Here is a 21,964-nt window from a genome sequence, read left to right as displayed (position 1 = left end):
CCGCCGAAACGCTTCGCGCTCATTGGACGGCGCGGAGGAATAGAGCGGCTCCGCGATGTTTCGTCAGCGCGCCCCCTCCTGGTCGGAGGTCGCGGAGCGAGTAAGGATGCCCGGGGAGCTGCTAAGGGGCCCCGGTGGGGCGGGATGGGACCTCCGGTGCGAGCGCGGGCACAGCCTGCGGCACGGAACGGCCGTGCAGGAAGGCTCGTCCATCGTACCGTCATCCAGGTACGGTGGATGGTGCACCCCATCCATCCCGGTGCTGGTACTGCCAGCCCTGGTGGTCCTTACCATCGAGGAGGGGGGAACGACGGTGCTGCCTGCTGTGCGCACGCCCGGTCCGGGAGCATGGCGACAGCAGGCTGTGCTTAGGAGGCTGCTGGGGTGCTGGTGCTCTGCCCTTCCTTACTGGTGCTCTGCCCATCCTCCACTGGGCTGGGGGGCACGGGTGGCTTTCCCTGCAGCAGAGACATTGGAGTCAGAACAGGGTCCCAACCCGGACCTGAGCTGTGATGAGCCTGCCTGTGCTCAGCCCACAGCACCCCATAGGGCACGACTGGGGGGATCCCCTCTCCTGGGGAGCCGTGGAGCCAGATGGGTGCTCACCCTGGCAAGGACTAGGGGAAGGACTCGAGTTCCCCTCCTCTCCACCGGGCTAGCACCAGCCCCGTTACCGTTCACCCCGAAGGAAGCCACAGGGTGGCGCTTTTGGCACACGGCACCGGGCACCGTGAGGCACTGTACCGCATACACCGTATGGCACCGTGCACCGTACAGCACCGCACAAGGACCGGTGTTCAACCCGTGCCAATGCTCCCAGCACCCGTCCCTTCCACCTTACATGGCCACCAAGAGGCAAACAGATGCAAGAGAGATGGCAAAGGGATGGAGATGGGACCCGGTGACACCGTGCTGCCCACCTGGACCACCCTGCTGCGGCGCAGGGGCTGTGTGCCGGCATGGTTCACTGTCCATGGCCCCAGGGACTGGCTGGCATAGAAGTCCATGGGGTAAGGCTGCTGCCACTCAATGTCCTGGAGAGCCACCATGGCCTGTGGAGGGGACAGGAAGAGTCCAGGAGAGGTCCCAGCTTGGTGTGTTGAGCAGGGCACTGCTGCGGTGAAGCTCATGGCACCAGGAATCCCACTGGTTTCATGTGAGATTGGGAATCCCAGTGGCACAGCCTGTTCGGGGGAGTCCTCACCTCATAGGGTGTCAGCAGGGGCTTGCTGAAGGCTTCTCCCCAGTCGATGGAAAGGCGGGGACAGGCTACCTGCACCCACCTGGAAAGGAAACACATGGCAACAAATGGGGATGAGCATTTTGGGATGAAGAAGCCACACAGAACTCCTGCAGCAGCCCCCTGGAAGGAAGCTGAGCAGGCAGGGAGTGAAGCCCTCACTGTTCCAGAGCCAGCCTGACAAGGACATCCATATCCTCTCCTTGCATAGCAAGGGCAGGGGTGCACAGCGCCAGCAGGACACCTTCCAATGGGAATCAGAGGCCTGGACAGGCATAAGGCACCCTGGGGACCCCAGCAGAAGGGAGTCTGAGGGGGCTCAGCAGCACTCACGCATCCACATCAGGGAAGAGCTGCAGCTTGCTGGGGAAGATCTCAGATAGCAGCACCCTTATGAAGGGCCGATCCAGGGCATGGAGACGTGATTCTAGGTGCTGCGGGAGGGAAAAAGGCAGCACAGGGTTAGGAGAGCCCAGAGAAATGTCCCTGGCAAGCCCTTTACAGCCCTTTCCTGGCCATCAGACCCTCTGTGTGTCCCAGCTCTGCCCCACAGCCTCATCCCCACGGCAGTCGCAGGCCAGATGCAGTGAACAGGGATCGTGTCCATGACTCCAGCTCCATCACAGCCCTCCCCAGCGCGTGCCTCAGCCTAATGAAGTAATTACAGCTCAATGACAACAATCTGTTCTCGTTAGCGGCTGCCTTCCCTGGGCCGACCGCCTGCCGTGGGCTGCCTGCGGCCAGGAGCTATGGGAGGAGGAGGATGGCCCAGGAAGGGAAAGGGACGTCCTTGTCCTCCAGAGCTGGCACTATCCAACCTTGTGCCCAGCCAGCCCCTGCCATGCCTGTGTCCTGCTGCTGCAGAACAGAAGCTGCTGGGCCCACCCCAGTCAATTCTGCCTGCTGGTTCCTCCTGCACTGCCCCAAATCTCACCTGCAGCTCCCCAAAATCTTGGGCTCAGGGCACCCCACTCCATGGGGCAGAACTCCCCTCGCCTGGCCAGGGTGCAGAAAGGGCCAGTGCGACGGCTGGGCAGGGATAGTGAACCCTCTTGGAAGTTCATCCAATTAAAGCAAATCCAGGGAATTAATTGCCAAGCTGCCCATGCAGGGGGGTCTCCAAGGCTGGCGAGATCTTCTCAGCAAGGGGCAGGTTTAAGAAGCCCTTCATCAGCTGCTAATTACCCTGCCTGCTCAGCTTAGTGGCCAGTGGCAAGCAACGGGCTGCCAGGTCTACCCACACCCCAACAGCGAGGCCACTCATCAGTGGTACCACTCCTTCCCCTTCCCAGGGGCAGTGCCCAGTGTCCATGGGGAAGGGGCTGGTACCTGCAGGATGCTGGGGGAGCCCTGTCGCCCCAGGGTGCCCAAGATGAGCCCCCAGCAGCGGGCACCGGCAGCGGTGCGGATGGCGTCCTGCCGAGCACGGTGCATGCGCTCGTGGCTGTAGTGCTCCTGGGAGAACACCTTGCTGTAGGGATCATACCTGCAAAGCAGAGCCAGGCTCACATATACCCCATCACCTACCCCTTCCCTCCATACTGGCCCCAGATTATACCTTCCCCTCATTTGCACTGATTGCCTCCCACAGCATCTCTCCCAGCCAGCTCATTCAGGGTACAGAGAAGGGGACAAGGTGAGTGTCCCACCTCAGCCCCCCAACCTGGCAGAGCCTGGGCTCCACACTCAGCTCCGTGCACAGCTCCCCCTCATCCCAGCTCATCAATTACGAAGAAATCTTTGATTTGTTGCTTTGTTTGACGAGGAGAATTTTAATCAAATCCCACTCGGGTTTCGGCAGCTTCACCAAGCGCTATAAACCTGACGCGCGCCTCCCGTTAGTAACAAACGACCTACTAGGAAATTCAGATTTCACCAAATGGCCCCAGCCTTTCACTCTTGATATTTCATCTGCTTTCAGCAGCCTCATCATCGCACTTTATGGCCTCTGCCTGCAGCAGCCAGGGCTTTAATGGCTGCACCTCCACGAGCTTTCACAGGTACTTGTCAAAATGTTTATATTCAGGCGGAGTAAATGGCTGGTGTTCATCACCCCACTGCTGCACCTTTTCACCCCTCGCCTGCCTGTGCCCCTGCCTGCAGCTCAGCCCTCAGGTTTGGGGTGCTTGTGGCGTGGATGGTGGGGAGAACTGGTTCCTGGCATGCTGAGGAAACTGGGATGCTCCTCACTATGGGGACCAGAGTGGTACCCATGGGCTGTGCGTACCTGTAGGCAGGTATCCCGGGGTTGGCAATCATGATGGACTCTAGGTGGAAGCGCCCGTCGCCTAAATACCTGCCGAGAGGGAAGGAAAAGCTATGGCACACATTAAACAGCAGCCCCCATCCGTGTGCCTGCTGGTTTCCCAAGCCACAGTGTGAGGAGATGCTGGGAATGCAAGCTCCCGCACTGGGATGCAGGGCAGTGGGCACAGCTCCCCATCTCCATGCAGCCCTCTGGCGGGCTGGGGTGGGAGAAATGAAGAGGGATGCTCCTGGTGGCCAGGAGCTGCTCCATCTCAATGTCTGCTTCCAGATGTTGCTGCTTCCATTTCTAATCAGATTTCAAGTCAGCAATTACATTCCAAAGCCTTTCATTCAGCTGCCCTAATGGAGTGAGGGCTTGGAAAATGAATTCAGACGTAAAACTTGACTAGATTTTGCCCTTAATTGGAGAATGACATTTTGGGAGATCAAAGCTAATTTGTCTGCAAAAGTTAGCCCCAGAGACGTGGGGGGAAGAAGAAAATAACAACATGGGGAGGATGCAGCTACAGCAGATGCGTGCACCTGAGCACCACAGCTCCATCAGCACTGGGAATGGCCCACTCTGACCAATGCAGTGCCAGCCTGCCCAGCCCTGCCTGCTCTGACACCCCCAGGAGACGGGGAAAGCAGCACCTCTCCCTTGCCACTGATGTGGCTCAGAGTGAAGCTGAAGACCTCCCCGATCCCATGCCCAGTGATCCTAAGTCCTGTCTCCCACATGGCCATGCTTGGGAATGCACCAGATCTGCTCAGCATTGGGCTCAGCATTCCCAAACCCACACCTGGGCTCCCCGGCTCCCCCCAAGGGTGGGGTCCTTGTGTTTATTTATTCTGGAGCACACTGTATTCACAGTACATTAAGCATTTCCATTACCTAAAATAATTAGGTGATAGGAAGCGAAGTGCTCCCTCTAATTTGCTGTCCTTAAATAAAATTGATGTTGCCGTGATGTTGGGCCCCGGCCATTTGTCTTTTCCAATTATCCACCTGCCCTTCCATCTATTATCAATTCTGATATACGACTCAATTATTTCCTCTGTGCTACGAGCACACACCACTCAGAGCAGCACAGGGAGATGGAGGGGACCCATCCATGCCCATGGAAGTCCCCCTACACTCACTCCATGGACAGGCAGGGCGTACAGGCAGGAGGATCCTGGAGGACCTCAAGTACTTACACGATGGCATCTGTGTCCTGGGCAAGCTGTGGTGATGTGCAGCCCAAAATCTCCCCTGGGGACAGTGGCTTGCACTGGGGCACACACACCTTGTACTGGGAGCGCAGCTCCTGTGCTGCTGCCTATGGGAGACGTGGGGTTAGCAAAGGACAGACCATGGCATCGAGTGTGGCTGAGGCTGGTGATCCCTGGCATTGCTGGGGACACCCAAGCCCTGGCAGTCGCAGTTGTTATGCCTCAGCACAGTGGCAGTGGAGGAGAACCCGTCTGCTTAGGGCAGCACCCGGCTGGGTAATGGTCCTGCCCAGCCAAAATGCTCAGCAAGGCTCAGCCAACATATCAATTAAAAGACAAGAGAAAATGCTCAACGCTTCGATAGCCCCGTGTTTAGATAGACATGGCTCAGGAGGCTCATTCATCTCCTCCCCGTCCTGCCCAGCTGGCTATTCAGGGGCAGACAGACAGACCCTCCGGAGCTTCCCCTGCCGCTGCCGGCACTGCATCAAAATGCCAAGTGCTCCACTGCCTGCCCTGACATTTACAGAGCAGCTCCCGGGGGAGGCAGGGAGGGTGCCGCCATGAAACATTGATCAGAGTTATTATAAAGTACTTGATCAACATTACAGCAGCACCATATTATGGCAGCGACTCGACAGAGGGGAACCGGCACCACCAGCACCCCGGGGCAGCAGCTCCAGCCACAGAGACAGGGCAGGGTCGAGGTGGGGGAAGACACGAGCCTCATCCTGTGCCCTGCACTGCCCGGGTGCCCCCATCTCACCTGCACCGTGGAGACAAACTGGATGGTGCTGACGAGGGCCAGGGAGGTGCCCGCTGGGAAGTTGAAGCAAACGGTCTCAAGGAAATGGGATGTGTCAATCTTGATGTCCACGAACACGTAGAGCATCTTCAGCCCCTGCGTGGTGTCGATGGGAACTGGTGAGAGGAAGAGAAAGGGTTTGAGTGTGGGGTACACCCAGGGTCCTGGTGAGTTGGGGGGATAAAGCACGTTTGTGGGGCTCCCTGTGCCCCAACTTCTCCAGGGTGCTCTGTGCCACCCCTCAGCCCATGCTGACACCCCAGGCAGAGCGTGCAGATGGGAGCCACGGAGAGCACCTGCTCGTTTCTCTCCTGGATAATGGCAGCCTGGGGAATCAATGAACACAAATCTAATTACCCCCGGTGCTAAGAAGCCTCTGTCACCACGATTAAGTGAATAATTAAAGTACACAGAGTCCACATCGATCCATGGCTCCGTGTTCACTTCCCATTTTGGTGCTCTTTGCCTGATCACAATTAAGTGCAAATTACTCCCTCCCGCGGGGCACGTGGGGCCGGGAGGGAGACGGCAGGCACTGGTGTGCTGCACAGGGACATGTCCCATCAGCGGTGACAGCAGCACCATGGGCAGCCCAAAAGGAGCCCAGCACCTGTGGGCACCCCGGGACACATTCAGCCCTGTGCAGGCAAGGACCATGTAGCCATAAGCAGTGGACAGTGGCTGAGCTGATAACAGGAGCAGCTCCAGATGTGACTCCCGTCTTCTGCAACAGCTCAGCTCTTGCCCTGGCACACTCCTAAGCATCACTAGATACGGTCCCTCTCCACTGTTCATTCATGAAGAAGAGGCTACAAACTAGAGGGTTTATAGTCCCTGTTCCAGTGGTGCCCGTAACCCGCCTTTCATAACAAAGCACCCAGCACAGATATTTATCACAGCAAATGCTCACGCCGACAAAGCTTTTAGGACAGAGTTCTCAGCTGGGGAGTCCGTATTTCATCCAGAGCCTGATGTGATTCTTCAAACCCATTTATACGGCCCCATAAACGTCCAGGAGGGCTGCCAGGTGCTGGGAGCGTGGCAGCAGCAGGGATGCACTCTCCTGCTGCTCGCTATGACAATTCTGCAGATCCACCTTAAAACCCAGAGCGCCTTATTGTTATTTTTGGGCTGATTCCATCCTGGGTGGACTTCAAAGTTAGCAGCATCTGGGACAGCAGCGCAGTTTCCATGGCAACTGGATCCAGAGTACTGTCCGCCTGGGGAGCACACAGCCTCCTCCTCCCTTCCCCGCCCAGCCTGTGCTGCACCCGCAAAGCTGTCTTCCCCAGCTAGGAATGAGCGGGATCCCCAGCACATTGCTCTCCTTTATCATCATTCCCAACATCCCCCGAAGCCCGGAGCTGCGGGGCAGGGGACCAAAGCAGCCCCAAACCCTATCCTGGGTGAGCAGGGTCCTGCCAAGCTATGGCCTTGCTGCTCTGCTCTTTGGCACAGCGCTGCGATGTGCGCGCTGCGGCAGCGCACAGCTGAGCACACCAAGCCCTGCTGCCCCCAGAATCCTGCCCGCAGGCAGCCACCCAGCCAGCATGGCCCCATCCAAAGCCAGCAACTAAGGCTGGAGAACAGAAATCCCTTTGGGAAGGGATTAGCCCTTGGCACCACATCTCCGAGCTGGCGCTGAGCAGGGCAGGGAGCCGCGCTGTGCTGCATGGTGGCAGCCTCTGCAGTGCCACCACGCATGGCTGCCTCAGCACAGCCCCAGGGCGAGTGTCACCTACTCAAGCAGCTGTGTCCATAGTGCACCAAGAAGTCAGCACCCAGGGCCCGAGCTGTGTAGTCATCCACGCAGCACGCACCATAGGTCACGTCGCCCATCACCACTGCCTCTGCGTCGGTGAACCTGTGGGGAGGAACAATGGTGAGGGTGGGACCACAGCCCATGTCCTGCCCCACAGCGGGCATCGCTACCGGGGGACCCCGCGCTGCCATCGAGCCTCTCGCCACGCGCCGAAGAGGGCAAGCACTGGCTACTCTCTGAGATGTCAACATGATTAAGCTGGAGAGCGGTAATCCGCCTCTTCAATTGGGTAAAGCTGTTTGCAATTCAGCGGATTATCTGCTCATCAAACAATACGCTGCCAGCTTCCTAATGCTCCAGCGGGGAGAGGAGCAGAGGGAGACCCGGCGCAGCGTGGTGCCACAGCTCCCACCAGCCAGCCCTGGGGACTAAAGCCTCTGGGATGGGCAGAACGGCCACGCTGGCATCCCCAGCTGTGCCAACCAGGCTGTCTGAGCCCCCAGCCCCCTGTATCCTAACTTGTGCTTGGCTACATCACCCATGGGTGCCAGTTTGGCCAAGCTGGGTGTTCTCCAGGACCAGCTATAGTGCTTAGCTGGCACTTGGCAAGGAAAAGCACTGAATGAAGCTGGTGCTGTTCCCCTATCGCAGCTCCGGCATCCCAGTGCTCCAGTCTGAGCCCACTTGGCAACCGCTGGCTGGTGGAGGGGCACGAGGTGGCAAAGCTGAGGCTCTGGCATGATTTAAAGGTGCCACCTTTGTGGGTATTTTATGGCACCATTTGGGGGGATTATTAGCTTGGCTGCCTTCCCAGGGAGCTGCCATGGCACTTTACGGATGAAAGCAGGTATTGCGATGACAAAGCCCTGAGCCTGAAGGGGCTGCTTAAACCAGATGCTAATTCCTTATTTACTCCGAGGTCACACCAGAGGCTGTAGCTCGATGCCAGCGGAGTCCCCCTTGACATTGATGTGGGGCTGGGGTGAAGAGGCCATGCCACGGGAGGAGAACACCCCTGGCACAGCATCACCCTGCAGCAGCACCCAGTGCTGGCTGGGGACCAGGGTCCCGCGCGTTCCCCCCATCGAGCGCAAGGCTGGGAGCGTTACGTCGGTGGCAAGAATAGAAATGGTGGGCAGAGCTGGGCAGATGGCAGAAGGTGGAGAAACGGTGGAGCGTGCTGAATATTAACAACTCCGGCCCATCCGTCAGCGCCCGGGGAGGGGAACAAGAGAGTAGCTCCACTGGGAGCACCCCCGGAGAGAGGGCAAAGCCATCCCCACCTCCCACATACAGCCTGAGCATCTCCCGCTCCCTGCAATGTCCCAAGAGCTGAGGACGCAGCTGGGGACTGTCAGGAGATGGAGCAGATCCAGCCAGCACCCAAACTCCATGGTCCCTCACCTCCAGGAATGAGAGGGACGGCTCCTCCGCTCCTGCACGGCCACACTGTGTGGCTGGGGGCTGCTAGGAAGGTTCGAGAAGGCTCTTCCCCATCACCCCCCCCCGGAGCCCCCAGCCCCCTTCCCTAATGAGAGGTGATGAGATGAACATGAATCAGACTCCACACATCTCAGCAAAAGTGGAAAATTATTCAGCTCCTTAAGATTCAGGACGGGGAGGTCTGACTCAGAGCAGCAGCCAGCGCCACTTAATTTTTTATAGATTAAAATGTATGCAAATTGGCCCAAACCCCAGAGAAAGTCCCTGGGGGTGAAGAGCAAGAAAGTGAAATAGCAACAGTGGAAGGAGGAGGGCAAAGGCACCCATGGCCCCTGCCCAGCGTGTGGGGCTGCAGCCGGTATTCCATGGCCATCAGCCCGCAGGCAGGGAGAGATGAGGCTGAGCCCTGCCCTGGCCAGGGCAGGGAGCAGAGCCATTGCCGAGCAAGAAGGGAAGAGGCCATGGGATGATGCTTGGTGAGGAGGGAGCCCAACGGTGCTGCCATTGTGGCTGATGAGGCTGGAAGGGTGCCCAGAAGCAGCCCAAAGGCATCAGGATGGGACAGACCAGGGTCACCCACGCCGGCTGGGCTGGCTGGTCGAGCAGAGCAGCAATCATCCCCTGAGACAAATCAAAGGCAAGAGCGGGGGCCTCCCCTTGATGTTTTAATCAGTTTGGTGTCGCCGGAGCCTTTCATCAAACTACAGAGGAAGGAAACATCAATTAGCAGCAACCTGCCTGCGATGCAGGTCAGGGAGCTGTGCACCAACCAGGCCAGACCGGGATGCAGGACAGATGCGGTCACAGAAGCATCCTTGAGAGTGTTTTTGTGTCCCAGCCATGGAGAGGTCCCAGCAGCGTGCTGGCAGGAGGACACGGTGACAGGGCTGTCCCCACTCAGCACTGAGCTGCTCACTACAGCTGGGAGCTCATGAATATTGAACACATGGGGAGGTTATTCATCTTTTACGTCCCGCAAAGCTCGGCTCATTCTGAGAAACCACCCGGCCTTAGCATTTTTCTCATCTCCCCCTAATTCATTGCCTCCTCTTTTAAACAGATGGCTCCCAAAATCCCATTTATAAAGCGCCATGCTCAGCACTGGCAGGATGAGCGCCCGCCTGGCCCTAACCCCAGGCCACTGAGATCCCCAAACCCTTCCGGCCCCACTCTCCCCTGACCAACGCAGAATGGAAGCAACAACAACCCAGGGACAAGTTGGGAGCTAGAGACAGCAGATACAGGGCCAGCACATGCCCAAGTGTGGGGCAGCCAGTCCCCATCACCTGAGCCCAGGCACCAGGCAGGAGCAGGACTGATTTATTCCGGCTCCTAGACAAATAAATGGGAGTGTTTGTTGCTGGCAGGAGCGTGGGGTCCCCTGACACCACAGCAGTGTGTGAATGATACCGTGCTGGTCCTCACTCTGTGAAGCTGCGCTGCCCTCCCCACCAGAGAGAAGTCCTCAGCTCCGGCACATCCATTGTGCCTGGTGCCACCAGCCCTTGGTGGGGACCGGGATGAGAGCAGCCAGCCCTGGGGATGGAGCTGGCACTGAGGGGCTGGGGCTCCTGTGTGTTCTGCTGGGACAGGGACACAGAGTGGGCTGCTCCTTGGATCACAGCCACCTGCCTCATCCGCATGTGGCTCTTCACAGCACAGTCACACTGTGGTGCGTTGTCACCTCCCTGCCTGGGGATAATGCCCTGCAAATACCCCACGCCCTGTCCCCTGGGGTAAAGGCAGAGCCCCACCATCACCCCACCAACCTACACCCACTGCAGCACCCAAACCCAGCCCGTGCCAGTGGCTGCTGCTCTCTGGGGCACAGGGGGCTGAGTGCAGCCCCGGCTGAGAACAATGCGTGTAATTAGTGGAGAAGCCACCAAGCCCCATTACCAGACTCCCAACTTCATTAGCACAGGAAGACTGCACCTAATTAAAATAATGACTTTGCAATTTTCCTGCAAATGGCGCTGGAAGAGCCCTGCTGCAGCTGGGCAATCCCTGCTGCCAGGTCAGGACAGGGAAAGGTGCAGCACCCATCTCCATCTCCCTCAGGACCTCCCCCTTTGTCCTCACAGGAGGTGCCAGGGACAGCCCCATTATCCCGAAGGACATGTCCTGGGGCTACCCCAGCTTTGCTGGCCCTGTAGCTGCAAAGGAACAAAGTAAGGCAAACCAAAGGTGCAGTGCATGGTGTGGCAAAGCCACCATGACCATGCAGCACACAGGTACCCGCCCCCTCTCCCCCAGGGCCAGGTCATAGCATTGCCCGTTGGCGTTAGCTCCATGGGAACACAAGGAGGTGGTGTGGGGCACACGGTGGTGGGTACCACACCAGAACAGGCATATCACAGCCTTGGGAGGTGACAGCAATATAGGCTTCCACACACTCCCCTCTGCCACGTCCCCCCCACACCATCATCACCCGGGCTGAGGTTTTAAACATCTCCAATGAAGTGAGAACTTCATTCTCCCTAATGATGCTGTTGTGCGGTTAATGACGGTGATTAAATTCCCCTGCACAGCGGTGCAGCACCCGCTGCCAGCACCTCCAGCTTGCGCCTGGAGGACAAGGGGAGAAGGGAAGGCAGCGTTGGCCGGCCCAGCTCCGGCTTTGTGCAGCTGGGGCTGGATTCTGACCTGTGTTAGTGTCCCAGGATGGCCCCTTGGGACCTTTCAGGGATGCTGCCAGCTTCACCACACTGCTCAGTGGCACTGGGACCAGCCATAAGGGGCTATTTTGTCCTTGTTGTCACAACCACTGGCCATAGTGGGGCACTTAAACCCATGTCAAAGCTGCTGGGTTGTGTGCACGGACGTTTAACCCTATACAGATCAACCAGAGATGATTCAAGACCCCCATCACTCTGAAACGTCCCTGTACACCATGGCACCATGGTCACCAGGATGATCTGTGCACTCCCAGCACTGCCTCACATAGACACTCAAAAGCCATCAGGCCATTAGGAGCTGCTAAGGCTGCGACAAGGGCAGCCTTTGTGGACATCAGAACACCCCGATCCCCTCCACCATTGCCCATCCCCACTGACTGCTTGGCAGGAACCACTCACCCTGTTGTGGCACAGCCAGACAGAGGGATTAGCAGCCGTGAAGCCCAAGAGCTGACTTTATTAACACGGCATCAAACCCCCAACTGATCCTTCCTGGAGTGGGGACAGGAGGGGTCCGTTCCTTGCTGCACAGACCCCCACTGCGCTGGAGGTGCCGGGGGCACCGCTGCCACCTCCCCAGCACGACAGCGGGTGGGCTGGGGCGCTGCCCCCCTCCCCGAGCCGCAGTCCGAGCTCCCCCCACGCTCCAATCCCTGCTGCCGCCCCCCAGCACGAGTTCCCCTGCACCGGATTGCATCAGCCGTGACAAACGGAGCCGATTTGGAAGGTGCTGCAAGAGCGTCGTGATGCATTTTTGGCAGCCCACCGACCCACCACCAGCTCAGCAGACCCCGGCCCTTCCACCGCCCCCCGCAGCCAGCTGCTCCCCCCAGTGTGGGTTCCGTAATGACAAAGCTATTAACGCTAATTAAGCGGGCCTCAGGCACCGGTCAATGCTGTGAGTGCGCTCTTGGCTTCAAAGACTCTTTTCCAGAGCGGTGACACGGTGACACTTCAGCTACATCTTCATCCCCGCAGCCCCTTGGGGCTCGGCCAGCGCCAGTGCAATGCTGGGAAGACCAGACAAGATGCTGGGGGTGGTCCTTGGGGGGCTGCTGATTTCCACATCGCAGTGAGGGACACGGTGACACTGCCATCCCTCTGCACAGGGACATATGGACCCACAGCACCGCATCCTCCCTAAGCCACCTGTGCTGCAGCGCAGCGAGGCCACGTCCTCGCACGCCAGCACCACAGGGCCATGGCACAGATACTGTATTGAAAGGCAGCTCCAGCAGAAGGGATAAATATTCCTTTTGAGCAGCAGCAGACACAGCTCCGGTTGAGCTGGAACACGCAGGGATGGGCACCGTGGTCCCAGGGGCACCAGCCCCAGGCTCTGCTCTGCAGTCACTACCGGAGCACACAGCAGAGGAGGAGCTCGCTGGCATCCCCAAGCCCCAAATCCCACAACAAGAAGGGAGCAGAGGCTGCAGGGATGGACTGGGAGAGGGGCTGCATTGAGCAATGCCCCCCCGTGGGCACAGGTATCCCTGGCACACTCAGTCCTCCATCCTCTGTATTCCCAGTGGGAAGGGAACATGCTCCCCCCAGGGGTGACAGCACCCCAAGCTCCCATCCCCAGCCTGGCTGCATGTGGTTGCAGCAATTCCTGTCACGTCAGAGGCTCGTCCAGCCCCACTGCCGGCTGAGGAGGGGGTGAGGAGGGCCAGCAGGAGCAGCTGAGCCACGATTCCACATTAATGCCCGTGATGAATATTAATAGCAGGAAGAGGCAGCGCTAAGGAGGCCACCTGACGATTCACACCTCAACTACAGCCACGCAACCGGGTCCCAAGCGTGTCCCCAAGGGAGCAGGGACAGGGCTGGGCTCATCCTGCCCATGGCCACAATCCTCCAGCACACACTGCTGGTACCCAGCCTGGCCACATCCACAGGCAGAATGAGGCACCCAGTGCTCCCAGCAAGGCACTGGCACCGGGGTGCTGCACAGTGGGAGCGAGGCAAGGATATGGCCTTGAAGCCACCTCCCTCCCAACCACCAACCCATAGGTGCTGCCACGTCCCCTCTCTTGGCTGGGCACCTCTGCCCATGCAGCACCCATCTCCAGCCACAACCTCTCACCCGGGCACCCAGCACCCCTCCGGAGCACCCCCAGCACGGAGGGTGAGTCCAGTACCCTGCATCCACTGGGAAGTGAGGCTTAAGGTTTCATTCAGATAAAAGAAACCCCTTAATCCGCTGCCTTTGAAGTCGGAGACATGAAAGCGGCTGGGTGCCAAAGCCGGAGAGGAGGCAGCTCCACTTAAAGGGACAAACCCACACGGAGCTGCCCACACTCGCACCCATCCCCTGCCCCCCACACCCATCCCCTGCCCGCACCCACCTTCCCACAGCTCCCTCGCCCAGCCTGCGCGTGGGGCTGCCACGATCCTGCGGGGAAAACGATGGCAAAGCGGGGACAAAGCCATAGGCACGGCTGCCTTCCCACCCGGCACGGCACCGGCTGCTCGGCTGGCGGCGGCGGGGAGGCAGCTCGCTAATGAGAGCTTCGACCCCGATGGCAGATGAGGCACAGGGTGCTATTAGCACTGATTCACTGGGTAAAAACAGAGAGGGGCTTGGAGGGAGCAGGGAAGGGAGATTACAGCCAGTTTCTGTGAGGTGCCTGCAAAGCCCAGCTCCTCTCTGGTGTCACCTCCCAAGCGGCATTGAGAATGAAGAAAGGAGCCACTTGGCGGGAGCTGCTTACAGACCCCCCCTCTGGGCCACCACCATGGCCTCAGGCCTTTCCTGAGAGCAGCAGGGCTGCAGGGACAGGATGGTGGCACAAGGGAGGAGGACACGAGACCTGCACAGCAGCGGTGGCCCCGCTGCCAGCCCTCCCCTCGCTGGCGTCAGCCGGTTGTTAACACGGCTGCTCCCCGGCTCCAGCACCAACCCTGAGCTCATCCCAGCTCCCAGCACAGCAGCGAGGACCAGGCTGGCACCGTGCCTGTCCCTTGTTCCCCCAGGGCTGGCAGCAGGTCCCTGTGACCTGCCGCAGGGCCACAGGATTGCCTATGCTAGGATGTGGCCAAGGCATCCCCGCGAGGGCAATCACACTGGGCCCCCCTTTCAGCAGTGCTTTGAGCTTCATCCTGCCCAGGCAGCCCAATCCAGCAGCCATCCCATTCCCAGCAACAGCCCCATGCCCTCGGGAGCCCTTGGAGCAGGGAAGCATGGAAAAGCTGTCATCTTACCGCTCAATGATGTCTGCGATGGTGCAAGCGAACATGAGGAGCCCTTCTGGCATCTGCAGGGCCACTGGGAAGAGAAACAGCCCCAGGGTTACGAGGGGCTGGAGGGGACACCCTGAAGCAGGGATATGGGCACCAGCCAGGTCACAGAACAACCCAAACCAGGCAGGAATTGGCCCAAAACCCCAGTGACTCTGGCAGCCGGGGTGCATGTGGTCCTGCTTTGGGCTGTATCAATCCCCCTGCTTGGATCCAGCCCCTCATCCCATTAGGAACCTGCTGACACTGCCCATCTCTCCCGCTTCCCTCAGTAATGACTTCTACATTTTAATTAAGTGCTGCTCAGGAAAAGGCACTTTCTTCTGTTTATTTTAAACCTGCTCCTAATAATGTGCCCCTGGTTCTGCTGGTACAGGAATGAGTGAATAATCATCCCCTATTCAGCCTCTCCACATCATTCACTATTTTACATCCTTCTATCATATCCCTCTTCGTTCACCTCTTTCCCAGCTAAAGGTTCTAAATCTATTTAATCTCGCCTTAGACAGAAGCTGTTCCAAACCTTTGATCATCTTCACTGCCCTTCTCCACACCTCCTCTCCCTGCTTCTCTCCCTGTTTTGGGAACACCACTGCATTGTGCCTAGCAGGAATACATTCATCAACAAATGATGTTGCCTGGTTTGTTCCTTCCTCACAGCTTGGAACAATCCCTTTGTCTTTGCAGCCTAGCTGGGCTCCTCTATGCCTGGGGTCCAGGCAGGAGCCCCTCCCGGGTCCCCCCAGGCTGCCCAGGCCAGTGTAGAAGGAGCAGGGACTATGGAGGAGGAGATAAATGGAGGAGGCCCCATTAATCTCATTGTTTCACCTCCCCATCCCAGCAGTATCTATCCAAGCATCCTCTTCAGATCCCCCTCCAACAGAAATCCTGTGCTGCCAAACCCAGCCCGTTGTCCAGCATGGAGCTATGTAAAGACCTGACCTAAACTGGGTTAATCTCACCCTGCTCCAACCCAGAGGGCCCAAGGGAAGCTGTCTGCGCTCTGCCAACCCCTGCCTGACCCTGGATCAGGGCCTTGGCATTCCCCATCCCATTTGGGACTGCCCTCCACCCCAGACCTCTGCCAACAAGCAGACCTGCAAACCTCTCCCAGCGAAGACAATAGGCAGCTTTGTGCCAGCATGGAATACAGGGAGAAAGGATGACACCCCCCAAGGCCCATCGCATGCAGGACACAGGCAGGGCTGGCTGCATCCCGATAGGAAGCTGCGTTCCCCCAGCAACGAGCCCCTGGCTGGGCTGTGCACAGGCAGGGTTTTAAATCCCAGCACGGCTGGTTGGCTGATGGGCTGCAATCCCAGCTCCCAGACCTAAATCCCAGATGTGTATTTACATTTAATTAGGAGGTGCCAAGCAGCAGAACACAGAGAGGAGAGTCAGAGCTGCACGGATGGGCAGCCTCAATGCATCCAGCACCGCAGCTGGGATGGACCAGGCAGCTCCACAGCTTCCAGTCCTTTGGCATCACAGCCTGGATCAGCCAAGCAGCAGCTCCTGGAACACCCCCTGTGATGCTGCCAGCTCGGCTGCAGCAGACAGAGACACTCCCAGGTGGACACAGTGCTCCAAATCTGGCTCTGCATGGAGTCTCTAGCACCAACAGCCCCAGGAGTGATCCCTGCCTTCATATGAAGCTAGGGAGGGGACACTGATGACACCCAGGGATGCTCCATGCCATTATGCCCGCAGCTGATCACGCACTGAGTGAAGGGGACACCATCCCTGGCACCACCCCAAAGCATCACAGCGCCTGCTCCAGGGCCACCACGGCCACTTCCCACCTCCCCAGGGCTACAGCAAGCCCCTAAGGAGGGTTCAGACCAGACCATAGCATGGCCCAGCTCCCGGCCAGACCCCCTCGAGCTGGGACTTGTGGGGCTCCCTCTGCCCGGCCCCAGCAGCATGGCAGGAAAGTGCAGGGAAAGAGGAGAGCAGCAGGGACCTGGCTGGTATCCCAGACACATCTCACAGGCTGACAGGTCTGCGAAACTCAACCTGTCCTGTCCAATGTGATTATAATCCAGAGATACAGATCTATTAAAGCCCCTCGAGGGGAGGAGAGCTCGCCAAGACAGAGCTCAAACACACCAGGGCATGCAGGGCAGCTCAGCACCATCCTTGCCCAGCTTCCCCAAGCCCCACACCCAGCCCATGCAGCTCCCCTTGCCACCGAGGGGCTCAGCATCACCACCCCACCACACTGCAGCCCCAAACCCCTCACTCCCAAGGGTTGGTGCTCACCCTTCTTGGCCCGAGCCTGCCGGATGCGCCAGACGGTCTTGGGGATCTCAAAGTTGTAGTTTCGGGGCAGGGCTTCCGCTGCCTCCCGCAGCTCCACGTTCCCAAGGATCTCCTCGGGAACCTGCTGTGCCACGTGCCGTGCACGGCCTCGGCCTGCGGGACAAAGGGGGTGGCCTAAAGGAGCGGCCAGGAGGGCAGCACGCCCCATACCCCATGGGCCACCGGCATCCTCACTGCCCTTACAGCACCCCCGGGGGCAAGCGAGCAGAAGGGGGTCAGTTTCTGCCTTCCATTATGGCATTTTTGGGGTAAAATCACCCTTGTTTTGCCCATAAAGCAACACTGTAACTATGAGCGGGGCGGGCTCGCCCCAGGTCCCAACAGCAGGCACAATCCTCACTGCCCTTACACCACCCCCAGGGACAAGTGGACATAAGGGGGTGAGTTTCTGCCCTATGGCATTTTTGGGGTGAAAACACCCCTCTCTGGCCCACAAAGCACCCATGTGAGTGGGGCTGGCTCCCCCTAATTCAATGGACCAGCAGGCACAACCCCCAGTGCCTCATCCATAGCACCCCGGGGATGTGGGGGTCCAACCTGCCTTATCCAGGGGATCCCGTTATCCCATTGCGGGGAAAACAAAGGCAACAGCAGCGGATGAGCCAAGCTCGTCCCTCGGGAAGCTCATCCCGGAGCCGGCCCCCGCCAGCACCCGCCTCCCCACAGCTCGGCGGAGCCGGAGCGCGGCGGGGGAGTGACAGCAGGGCGCTTATTCACTATTTCCAGCCCAACACCAGCACTCATGAGCCAGCGAACCCTCCCCGCACGGCCCACGGCCGAACCGCCAAAGGGCCAGCTGGGCCGAGCCGCTGGCGGGGGAGGCCTCCCCGAGCTAAGGAGCCGAAATAGAGCCCGGCAGCGGCGCCGGGAACGCGGCGTTAACCCCGGTCTCGGCCCACCTGAGGCGGGCACCGGGGCCTCGCTGCCGACCCGCACGGAGGCCGCCATTGCTCTGGAGCACGTGAAGGCGGGAAGGCAGCATTAAGCGAGCCCCGCGCTAGGCCAGAGCAGTCGCCGGCCGAGAGATCGAGTGTAGGGGAGGGTGGGGAGCAAACCGGCGGGCGACCGACGGGACGGGCGGTGCGGAGGGGAGCGATGGGTCACACACACGGTTCCCAGTGGGCCTTTGGGTGTGCAGTGGGATGTGTTAAGCGTTGTGGTGGTCGGGATGCCACGTTTAGCACCGGGGACATGGCCCAGCCGTGTCTCCATACTGGTGATGACAGCTCCGGAGCTGCCGGTGACAACGTTAACACAGGGATGGGGTGAAGGCACCGGAGCTGTTGCCATGTCCTCTCCCACCCGTGTCACGGAGCAGAAGCCAAGTCCATGCGAGGGGTGGGGCAGGAGGGATCCCGGGGGAACCGGGACCCCCGGGGGCGGTAGTGGACCAGGGGGACAGCGGGATGCCCCCGGACGTAGCGGGGACCCAGGCGGGGCGGTGAGGACGGCAGCGCTCCCGGTGGGTTAACGGGACAGAGGGGAGGAGGCGAGAGGGACCCGAGAGGGACAGAAGGGACAGCCCGGGGGCAGCGGAGCCCCGGTGGGACGTTGGGAACTCGGTGAGGAGTGAGGGGACAGCAGGTACCAGGGAGGGGAGAGGGGACAGCAGAGCTCCCGGTGGAGCATCCGTGATTCCGGTGGGATAGCAGTGACCCGGTAGGGCGGAGGGAACGATACGGGGCGGAAAGCACGGTACGGGGTACCAGGGACCGTGTGGGTCGGAGGGGACAGCTGGAACAGCAGGGACACCGATCTGCTAACGGGACGCGGAGGGACACCGGGGGACGGAGGGAGCGATGAGAGACGGAAGGGACGGCAGGTCCCCGGGGAGCAGCATGGCCGGCGCTGGGCAGACGGGACCGCGGAGACAGCCGTGACCCCGGCAGGCACGCACGGGTTGGGGAGCAGACCCCCGATGTTATACTGGGACACCGGGGGTGGGGACACACGACGACACGGAACGACGGCGGAGGGGACGATGATGGTGCGGGGATGACGGCCTGTCCCAGGGGGACCGCAGAGCCCCGGGGGGGCAGCGCTGGGCTGTGACCGCCGGTGGGGCGGAGGGGACCGGGGGTAGCGGGGGGGAAGAGCGGGGAACGGGAGCAGCGGCACTTTCACGAACTGTCCACGGGAGGCGGGAGAGGCGGCGGCGGCGGCGGAGGAAAAGGGGGGGCCCGGCCGGGCTCGCCCAGCCCAGCCCAGCCCAGCCCAGCCCGGTCCTGCCCGCCCCGTCGCTGCCCCGCCCCGCCCTGCCCAGCCCTGCCCGCCGCTGCAGGCAGCGCGGCACCGGCACCGGGCGCCCCTTTATAGGCTCGGTCCGAGGGGGTGGGGGGCGGCGGTGGCCCCAGCCCCGAGGGGGCGGCTCCCCCCTAAAAGCCGGCGGCGGGACGCGCGGCGGGCAGAGGCGCGGCCGGCGCTCCCGGTGCTCCGGGGCCGGCGCTCCCCGGTGCCGCTGCGGCTCGGCCCGCCATGCCCCCGCGGGGGCCGGTCGCCCGGGCCCCGGCTCCGTGTTCCCGGTGCAGCAGCAGCCACCGCTACCGCCGCCGCTGCCGCTCGCCGCCGCCGCGCCCGCGGCTCTGAGCGCCGCCGCCGCCGCCGCCGGGAGACCGCGCCCGCCCCGGCTCCAAGATGCTCCGCCAAGGTGAGCGCCGCACCGGGAGGGCACCGCGTATCGCGGGCACCGGGGGCAGCGGGACCGGCCCCGAAGTTTGTCTCCCCGCCGAAGTTGGGGCTGCGCCGCCGGGCGCCCCCCGCCGCCGCCGCGTTACCGGCGCCGCCACCGATGCTCGGGTACCCCCTGGGGTCCCCGGGTAGCGGCACCGGCGACGCACGGCGGGAGCGCAGCGCGGCGGGGAAGGAAGGAGAGCGGGAGGAGCGGGAAGGAGGCGCGGCAGGCGCCTGGTCCCGCAGGACCGGGGACGCGGCGGGTCCCGGAGGCAGCGGAGCTACGGCAGGCGCGGGGGGGCGTCGGTGCTCGTCCGCTGAAGCGAGGGAACGGGAAACGGGGCTCAGCGGGGGACGCGGGGGGGGGGGGGGGGGTTCGGCGGGGAAGTTGGGGCGAGCTGTCCCGTTCCGCCCCCCCGAGGAGATTCGCTCCGCTGTGACATCACGCTTATTTCCATGGCAACCGCCTGGGACATCATAGGGGAGCTTTTTGACATCACAGCGAGGGGAGAAGCCGGTTCCCCGGGGGGTCCGGGAAGGAACGCGGGGCGTGCAGGACCCCCGGCCCCGCCGCACCCCGGCCAGCCCTGGGGAGATACTGGGGACAGCGGCAGAGATCCCGGCCGGACCCCCCATTCCCACCACACACCCCAGTTTGCGGTGAACCACACAGCCCCGGGCCCAGCCCTCACCACCACCAGCACCACATGCCCCTCTCCAGCGAGGCTCTGTCAGTGGGAGAAGGTACCGATGCTGTGCCCGCACCCCCTGCATCGGGGTGCGGACCTCCAGGCACGGCACAGTCCCCGCTGCCATCCCGGGGATGCTTTTTCCCACTGGGAAGCTTTACCCCACTGGGAGGAATGTCACCTTGCGGCTTGGATGCTCCTTTCTCCAGCTCCCGCTTGGGCTTTGTTCAGCGTGTTAACCCAGCCAGGCTGGCGGTCTTGGGAATAAACCCTGAGCCCATGGAGCAGCTCCGGTTCCCAGCCTCAGTTCCCAGCCTTGATGCTGCTACCTGGAGGAAAAGCATCATCCAGGCTGGAAAACTGGGATCCTGAGGTGGAGGCAGGCAGCAGGGTTGCACCTCACCAGGGGTAGCCTGTTAAGGTCAAGATCTACAGCTTTCATTTCTGGAGCTGGGAAAACAAAATGCAAATTGAAGAGCCTGTGGGCTAATGCACAACCTATTCTTAAAGTTTTTGTCTTGTTAAGCAAGGAAATAGAGTGCCAAATAGGCTTTGTTAAGTGGCAGCCTAATTAATTATTTAAAATCTTGTAGCTGTCTTTCATTAGAATTTATCTGTACACCAACCACAAAATCAGTCAAACACACTCATTTATAAGTTAATGCCGTTCCTGAATAATTCAACAGGCAGTTAGAGGAGGCCTCCATCCCACCCAAAGGCTCTGCCCTCCCTGTCTTCCCATTACCGGGTGTCTCCAGACCCCAGCACTTGCCCCAGTTGGGGTGCAGAGAGGACACCCCCCATGTGAGGCAAGGGGAGATGGTGAGAGCTGCCACCGGGGCACAGGACCAGGGTCAAACCCCTCCGTGGGGCTCAGGGTTTTGCTGAGGGATGTGGCAGCACAAGGTGGGAGGCAGCGCAGGCTGATGGTGGCACTGCCAGCGCCTTCCCCATCCTATTGTTGGGATCAGGGATGAGGGATGTGGAAGGATTGGGGCAGCAGGAGCTGAGCTCAGGGGATGTCTCCAGGCGGAAGCAGCTCTGTGTGCCTGCTCCAGGGGATGGATGGCTTCACACGTTGGGTGGCAGCATGGTTGGGGCAGCACTGCGATGCCTGTGGGTATTTGGGGCCTCCTGCAGCCCAGAGCTCCAGCTGCGGAGGCACTGGGCAGGATCTGGGGAGGATTTTGGGCACTGGGACATCATTGGTGGCATGGCAGTGGGTGACAGCATGGGCAAGGGTGCCAGGAGGACCAGCCGTGTGCCATGCACCCTGCCTGAGGTGGCGGCAGGCAGCAGTGCAACACTGCCAACGCAGGAGAAGGAGATTTCCAGGTCAAGGATGCCACCAAGGTCATGGGCAGCCACATCCCTGCCATTGCTCAGCCCATCGATGGAGCATCCAGCCCTGTCCATCCCTGCATGGGAGCAGCCGGCGGGCAGGGTGCAGGCACAGGCTGGGCTGCGGTTCCTGTGCCGCGGAGCCAAGAGCCCAGAAACCTTTCTGCTTATAAAAGTTTAATCTCCTAAAGAGCTGAGAGGAAGCCACAAGCTCTCTGTGCCTGGCGAAGAGAGGAGGGTGGCTGGGGGCCGGTCAGGATGTGGTCCAGGCTGTCCTTGTGGTGGTGCTGGGGGGGGAAATAAAGGGGGGCT

At 60.5% G+C, this 21,964-nt stretch overlaps 1 protein-coding gene across 1 annotated transcript; it reads right to left on the bottom strand.

Annotated features, from left to right (window-relative positions):
• Positions 1-368: 368 nt before the first annotated feature.
• Positions 369-17,900, bottom strand: DPH1 (diphthamide biosynthesis 1; the record flags this gene model as incomplete). The annotated part of the gene is made up of 13 exons (XM_080630269.1): positions 369-458; positions 607-738; positions 921-1,052; positions 1,205-1,283; positions 1,574-1,674; positions 2,570-2,726; positions 3,468-3,536; positions 4,688-4,809; positions 5,469-5,623; positions 7,250-7,371; positions 14,595-14,658; positions 16,893-17,045; positions 17,852-17,900. 13 exons carry the CDS (start codon positions 17,898-17,900, stop codon positions 369-371), a joined length of 1,425 nt encoding a protein of 474 aa, XP_080486395.1.
• Positions 17,901-21,964: the final 4,064 nt, after the last annotated feature.

Source organism: Psittacula echo, assembly GCF_963264785.1.
Source record: "Psittacula echo genome assembly, chromosome: 15".
Lineage (NCBI taxonomy): Eukaryota > Metazoa > Chordata > Aves > Psittaciformes > Psittacidae > Psittacula > Psittacula echo.
This window is presented reverse-complemented; position numbering and strand designations above follow the sequence as displayed.